Raw genomic sequence first — 8,325 nt, 5'->3', positions numbered from 1 at the left:
TATTCCATTTAGGGTTTACCAGTGGTGTATAGTAACGAAGTAGAAATACTTCGTTACTGTACTTAAGTAGTTTTTTTGGGTATCTGTACTTTACTTTACTACTTATATTTCTGTTTACTTTTACTTTTACTTCACTACATTTTGCAAAGAAAACTGATACTTTTACTCCGATACATTTCCCCTGAAACCTTCGTTACTCGCTACTAAATCAAATCTATCTTTAGAAACAAAATGAATCACGAGAGCAGCGTCGGGGACTGTGTTAGAACACAGACTGCACGCAAGCAGGTTTGGTGAATCAGTGGTCCTAGCAGCAAGTTAAATCATTGGTTAATCACGTTAATGCGCAATTGCAAACAAGTGCTCTCAAAGCCGCGTGTTTTGATTCCCAGTGATGCCCAGGATGCTACATGCTATAAGCTAGCGGGCGACTACATGAGTAGAATTCCACTCTACGATGACTGATTTCATGATGGAAGCAGAAATGGAAGCACCTGCTGCTCCCGCAACAAACGACGGTGGTGACGAAGACCAACACCAGTGGATCGCTAGCAAGTTAGTGAGCTGAGGAAGTGTTGACAGTTGTGCAGCACTAGTTGGCTAACGTTAGCTGTAGCTATATACACGGATTGACAGGAGCCGCGAGAGCGCAGCGTTAGCGTGAGCATTAGCGTTAGCATTAGTGAAATCCTTCGCAGCTGTGCGCGAGCTGTCTGTGACGCTGAACACACCTCTACCTGCCTCAGCGGCCTGTGAAAGACTATTTAGCATCGCAGGACTAGTCTTCAGCCCAAGAAGAGCGAGGCTGAATTCTCGCAATTTTGAAAACCAACTTCTTTTGAAGATGAACAGGACATTTTTCAGTTTCAAGTAATGACTGTGTTGCTGCTTTAGTATTGATCATGTTTTGATATTTGAGTCATGTTGTGGATGATCAGATGGAGTTATGATGGTAGCAGTCGCCCAATTGCAGATTCATCTTGAGCAAAACCTTTGTCTGTTGTGTTCAAATCAGGCCCACAGGAGTTTACAAGGCAGGTGTCCTTTCTCTAAACACTGACCTGATGCATCAAGTGGATATGTTTTGCTGAACATAATATTATGCATTGGTCCTCTACATCCTCTAGTCTAATGAGCAGACTTATAAACGCACTGTTACAACTCCTTCATAGTGTCATATTGCTTTTCGGAGAATTATGATGATAAGTTCATAGTAGATGCAAAAGTATACTTATGTACAATATATTATGTTGAACATTGTTGCTCCTGAATGGATCACAGCCAACCCAATTATGTTCAACACAGCTCCATGTCCTTGGTCATGATGCCACAGCACTTAAAAGAATAAACTTCATAATTCTCACAATTCTGACCCTTTGCTTTTTTATTAACAGCATTTACTTGTACTTTTACTTTCAATGAACAGGTTATGATGTTCATTTAATGTTCAGGTTATGATGTACATTTAATATCAGAAAAATACTTTTGATACTTAAGTACTTTTGTACTTAAGTACAATAAATATCAGATACTTTAAGACTTTTACTCAAGTAGTATTCTAAGAGGTGACTTTTTACTTTTACTTGAGTAGTTTTCCAGTAAGGTATCTTTACTTTTACTCAAGTATGGCTTTTGAGTACTTTATACACCACTGGGGTTTACAACGGTGCTTTGAGCTAAATGCTAACGTTGACGTGCCAACATGCTCACAATGGCAACATGCTGATGTTTAGCAGTTTATGTTTAGCAGGGAAGTTTACCGTGACGGTCATCTTAATTTAGTGTGTTATCTTGCAAAACATTGCTAAAACAAAAAGCACTAAACACAAAGAACGACTGAGGCTGATGTAATTATTTTGCAGGTATTTGGTCATAAATCAAAATATTGGATGAAAATGAAAGGGATCACCAAAGTGATTAGAATTCATCCTACTAGTTTGTTTTTGTTAGGGCCAGATATGTCTCAGAGGTAGCTACATCAACATACAACACACATGTGTAACTAAGAATGGCCATGATATGTAATCTACTTTAGTGTCCGATGTAAAGCAATTGCAGCATAGCGCCATGTACTGGAATGTCAAGTCTCTTCAATTTCAGTGGTTCATGTTACCACGGAAATTCATGCTGTCTACTTTTTCGGTATTGATGCATATTATTGCGAAAAAACCAAAACAAATTCATGTTTATTTTAATTTTTATTCTATTTTTATTGGTTTTCTAACAATATCATTTCAGTGTAGTTTTTCTGAAAGGATGTCGTTGATATCTAGTTTCAGTTTAGTACAATATTTTTCACTGCTAATTTTAATTTCAGTTTTAGTTTATGATAACAGCCTTGTCTGGAAACAGTGGATGTCACCAAAGTCATGATGGTTCATCCTCTGAGGACAATGGATATGTGTACCAAATTGAATGATCAATGATTTGGTTCGAGCAAACAGAAAAATATGTTCATCTTCATCTTAACAACAACACAAGCTTTGTCGACACACCTCTGATGGAGGGCTGACAACATTTACCGAAACCACAAAACGTCATCACTGGTAGCAAAATCCCATTCTTCAGAGAAAGATGATTCCTCTCTCTTCTCCATCCAGATCTAAATGCTCTGCCTATGCAAGCAGTGTTTGGACAGGATACTGAGACAGCAGGATGTACTCCATTTCTAAGAACCGCCTGCTCACTTTCATCTTCCACGCCGGCTGTGAGATCGGATTTTAAATTTATTCAGCATTGTTTTAGACACCCAGCTTAAAGAGCTGTAGCTTTGCTGGTATAGAGCAATACCTCCATGTAAATAAATAACATTACTCTATATTATATAATCAAGGCCAGGCAGGAAGCCAGGACTTGAACACATAAGTATGTGAGCCAACAGTATGAGTATTAGAGCTTTCTACTAAACATATTCAGTTTGATTAAAAGCCTCCACCAGAGGATTAAAAAAAACGTTGGTAATCAGTTAATTAAACTTCTGACTTGAATCACATCATAAAAATACAGTGTATAAAGACAATATATTCATATTCTATGAGACATCGTGCTCTGATTCATTAACTAATTTCACAGTTATTTAATAACCGTCTAACAATTACACTCACCTTAAACCTGTCTTTACCCCGAGAGGCCTGAGAATAAATACATCGCCAGTGTCTCTTTAGCGTGAACAGAACGTGTCAGCTAACACGACAAATCAACTGAGGTGTGAAGCTTTCATGTGGTTTGGTTTGAAGCGCGCAGAGGCTGTGTCAGAATGACTGTATGCCAAGAATAGAATAGACAGAATAGAAGATGATAGAAGCTTTCAGGTTATCTATTGTAGATAAAAACAGAATTGGTGAGTTGACTACAGAGCAGCTGCTGCTAATGATTTTGAACAGAACCTGCATGGAAAGGCCTTGTATTGACTCTATTATCTTGTTATGACCTGGCACATCAGCTGAGAGCCCAAATAGGAATGAGGTTAGGTTTTGTGATTGTCAATCTCTATGGATACACCTTTAAAAATAGATATTGAAAGCTAAATTCAAAACTCAGGAACATTATAAACTCACACACAAATACCAGTAACACATGTGTCACGCAGCGAAACATATACGTTTTTAAAACAGTTTTTTAAGACTGCTTTGTTTCTTTTTAAATTTTGCTACGAAAGTGTGGGAATAGAAGTGCAGGACTTGAAAAGCCTGAGCAATAAAGCAGAATGATGAGCGGAGCACCTTTAATGTATTAAACGCCTTAAGGTTATATTGCCTGTGAGCTCCTGGCAGATGATCCGGCGAGGTTACGTACAGCAGTGCTGTCCAGTCTGGGCAGCTTTAAGGAGATCTCAAACCTTGCCCTCAAATGACCAACACACATATCCAACAAACTAATTCATTATCCTCGACTGCCGAGGTGTGACAAGCCCTCCATGACACCCTTCATCCAGCTCCCTCATTAATCAATCACTTACAGCTGACTGAGGAGGTGAGAAGATCCTCCACCAATCCATCGGATTTACCTCCATCGCTCCTTGCGTGTCAGTGGATCTCCTAAAAGTCACTGCCAATGAATGTGGGGCCTTTGAGAGTCCTGAGTGCCTCCTACCCAAATGACAACCTTAAACAGTGGAATTGGTTGGCATGATGACTTTTTTACTAGTTGGAAAGCCTTGTTGCTTGTACAGCAATAAGTCGGCAGGTCACTTCGATTTCTGTAAACCTGCCATGAGCACAGATTGCACAAAGCTTGGTAGAGGAGACATCTGTGGTCCCAGCTAGCATAACAACCAAAGTCCAGCTAATACCACTCTAGTCCTGTCTAAGCTATGAAGCTGTGACGCATTACAGAAGGCAGCAGGGAAGACTGAGGGCACGGTAAGTGAGCGGCTTTCTCTTGCCGACCAACGTTACACACAATAGCAACATATTGAAATGATAGAATGATATCACAGTTGCAGCACAGAGGAGCATTTACTGAAGATGTGTCACGGCTGTTACTTCACAGGAACATATGCTTTGAGGACTCAAACTATCAATGAGATTGTGCAGTTTGTGAAATATTGTTTCTTTATTGTTTTAGTTAAATCAATTGTAAAATCATACAAGTACTCTATATATTACAGTTATTAAGAAATTCTGATTGTCATATTATAACAATAATGAGTGAACTTCATCAGTGGTCTTTATGATTTGAATTTAAAAAACAGTAATGACACATTATTCTAAAATAAATCCAACAATAAACTACAAATGACATTTAATCCAAAGATAACCAGTGGAGCCGCCATGGATGTATCTGTGTCAAATGGTTTGGTAACGCAGCCTTTTCATATTTTTTATTTGCAGACTGGATCCATAACTTTGCTGTCAAAATGTCAAAGTGAGTATTAAGAGTTTTGACTCATTTGCTGATTAATTCAACAGATATCCTGAAATGGTAACTGGTTGACATTCGAGGTTAGAATTCACACCTTTTCCTGTCAATTTTAGGGCATTAAAATGTCACAAAAAAGACATTTGTTGAAGCTGAATCCTCTCAAACCCTAACACAGTGATCATTCATGCATGTCTCAGAATGAAATACCAAACGTTAATCCTTTAATTTGTGTGATTTAAGTTAAATTCACTTTGATATTGTTTTTTAACAAACAGATACTCGACTCATTCGACAGAAAGAAGGAAGGCACTGTAGCCAAGCAGGGATCAAAGTCGATAGTAACTTCACAAGAAAGAAGCCCAGTGGCTTCTAAGTAACAATTTCACATCTCGGCAGAGGCTAGATGAGACTAGAGTCTCTCAGATTCCTCTAACACTCCAGTCCTCCAGGATATGGATAATTCCTGATTAAGGTGGATTGTGAGGATGAGACCTTTGGAAGAGAGATTCATAAGATAAAGGAAAAGTTTTAACAGGATTACTTGGAATACAACGAAAGAAGCAAACACCACCTGTTTCATGTAATGCATCTTTGGAGAGATAATATTTTGGGAGATTGATATTCACACATTTGCCAAGAAATATTCAACATTCATCATTACAGGTCAATTCTCCGCAGGAATGTAGGATTAATCCGAAAATTTCTGAGATCTTGTGTTTTTCAGTGAGGCCCAAAGTGTTAAAGAATTAAATAATCCACTGCTTTTTTCCCTCGCTTTTCAGGGTATATAAGAAGACCAGCAGCAACGGACATGTAAGTGGAAGTGGCCTCTGTAATATAGTCATTATAAAGCAACCCCTTGGTCATAGGGAGGAGTGCATTTTGTGTGAAGCTATTCCAACTCCCAGAAATAACTTCCAAACTCTGGTAACCTTGGCGGAGGAGTAACTGGATCCATTTCTCCGTCTCTGTCAGATCGCCCTGTACTTGGGGAAGAGAGACTTTGTGGACAATGTGGATTCAGTGGAAGTAGTTGGTGCGTGGCACAATGTCTGTTTATACATCCTCAAATCTGCACACATACAGTCGATGTGTCTCTGTGTGATCTAATGCTTAGGCCTTTTCCTCTCCTTTGCAGACGGTGTTATTAAAGTGGACCCTTCTGGTCTGGGCGGGAAAAAAGGTATTTCCATCAGATTCGCTGTCAATGACTAAAGTTACAGTTCCTAAAATCACGCAACACAAAGACAACCCTGAATATATCTCTTTCCATTGCAGTATTTGTCTACCTTGCTTGTGCCTTCCGCTATGGAAGAGACGACTTGGATGTTATCGGGCTGTCCTTCAGGAGAGACATCTGGATACAGCGCGTTCAGGTGTATCCACCGACAGGTGCAAACGCAGCCAAAACACCAATGCAGGAATCCCTCATGAAGAAAACTGGAGAGCAAGGATGTCCCTTTTCCTTCCAGGTGAGGAATTATAACTTTTCATACAACAGATTAACTGTCCTTCAGAGAAACATTAGATTGATCAACCACATATCATTACTTCACCTTCACTTTTCGGTCATCTTCTTGAAGTGCTATTTATTAATGTGCCTTGTTTCTACTTGTTTAAGATGTCAGCAAATCTGCCATGCTCAGTCTCCCTGCAGCCTGGGCCAAATGATGCTGGCAAGGCACCACTCTATCACTTTCCCCTCACTCTGATATACTACTCTAAATGCCTGACAAACAAAGCATTTATTCGGGTCTTGTTCCGTTGTAGGCTTGTGGTGTGGACTTTGAGGTTAAAGGATACGTTGCCAACACAGCAGATGAAGAAGTTGAGAAGAAGTATGAATGCCCACAGTAAGTAAGGCTGTCACTGTATCAAAAGAGGCTTATTATATAGCTTATTGAGATTCAATTCAATGAATTCATGAATTAGCATTTTCTGACATATTAAATATCTGTAAATCCTTGTTAAAAATACATTCTCACCTCCCATTAGATACATTCAAAACAGCTTTTACTGAAGAAAATGTCTGTTAAATTAAACGTGCGTTATTATTTCTTTCTTTCTATATTTCACTGCATTACACAGGGAGACAATTGACGCCATTTTCAGCGATGTCATTTTGGAGCTTCCTTTGACTCTGATGTCCCCAAAACCTGCAGGTGTGTGCAGTCTTTTTTAATATAATTTCCATTTAAATGCTTCCTGAAACAATCCACTTAATTAGCACGACGCCCCCAAATTTGGGGGCTCTCGGGCTCAGCACCCCTGAAAATATTGTTCGAAAAATGCCCTTATTGTTCGCCAGTATTGTGGATTTATCCAGTTGTTTTTCCGGATTAAACAGCAACGTATGGGCAACACTATCATCTCAGTCACTTATTACACACTCCAAACACAACTATAGACGACTAATATAAGCACCTAGAAAACGTGTCATAACAGCATGAAATCATGGGCAGAAATCGCCGTTATGTGTACGGCAAATCATGATTTGCACCCTGATGCTAGCAGCTACCGAGCTAACCAATGCATTTAATAGCAGTAGCACCCGTGGCCGAACGCATAAATACCTCCGGTTTTGCTCTCCGTGGAACCACTAGGAAGCTGTGAGTGGAAAACGGTAAAGTGAAATAAATACCTAATCTGAAAACTGCGATGTTCGATAAAGTTCATGACAGAACGATCAAATGATTGTTTCATTTGTATGACGAGCATTTCCAAAGCAAAGGTTAGCGCAAGATCTGATGGCCCTGTTTCACCCTAGAACCTGATTGCATTTGTGTGAAAGATTCCATTTGAACCATTGCTGCTCCACCTCCAAGATGTTTTGTTTGTTACATCATCCAATGGCAACTAATTGAGATGCATTAGATACAGAGACCATATTATCCATATGTAAAAAAAAAAGGGTAGTCTGCATTATGTTGTAAACAATTCACAGTTGCAGTTGCTGTATATAAAATGAGATGAAATGCATTGTGTGAGTTATCTTGTAATGTAATGTTGGACTCACAGAATCAGCTGTTTGTCCGTTTCATGCCAACAGGTCAGAAATCTCAATTGACGCCACGGAGGGTTGAGATGACCAGTGAAGGAAAGATCACCTCTCTGACAGAGAATACAGAACAAAAAGGAACTCAACACCAATGAAGAAAAGCACAAAGTGTCATTTAATCACTAACATTGTTCTTATTTCACCTGTACATACATATGTTCATTAGGTATTACCACAAGAGCTCAAAAAGAGTCACTGAAAAAGATCCAAAACTCTGTGTGACATTTCTCTGAATGCCAACATAGCATTGAATAGAAATAAACAATATTGTATACGTGTCTTTGTCAAATAAAATGTTTCGTAGACTTTTCTCTCGATGTGTTTTGATTACCAAACCTCTAGTTATCCTTAATCTTTATTGCTGTCATTAGAGCCATGATATATTATTACTGAATGTGCAGCTG

General features: G+C 39.0%; 1 protein-coding gene across 1 annotated transcript; it reads left to right on the top strand.

The window, feature by feature from the left end:
• Positions 1–4,858: 4,858 nt before the first annotated feature.
• Positions 4,859–6,720, top strand: arr3b (arrestin 3b, retinal (X-arrestin); the record flags this gene model as incomplete). The annotated part of the gene is made up of 7 exons (XM_079269204.1): positions 4,859–4,866; positions 5,646–5,676; positions 5,839–5,899; positions 6,002–6,046; positions 6,142–6,335; positions 6,485–6,544; positions 6,634–6,720. 7 exons carry the CDS (start codon positions 4,859–4,861, stop codon positions 6,718–6,720), a joined length of 486 nt encoding a protein of 161 aa, XP_079125330.1.
• Positions 6,721–8,325: the final 1,605 nt, after the last annotated feature.

This window comes from Melanostigma gelatinosum (assembly GCF_949748355.1).
Source record: "Melanostigma gelatinosum genome assembly, chromosome: 5".
In the NCBI taxonomy this organism is placed as follows: domain Eukaryota; kingdom Metazoa; phylum Chordata; class Actinopteri; order Perciformes; family Zoarcidae; genus Melanostigma; species Melanostigma gelatinosum.
Note: the sequence above shows the minus strand (reverse complement) of the source record. Positions and strands in the feature narration are given on the sequence as shown.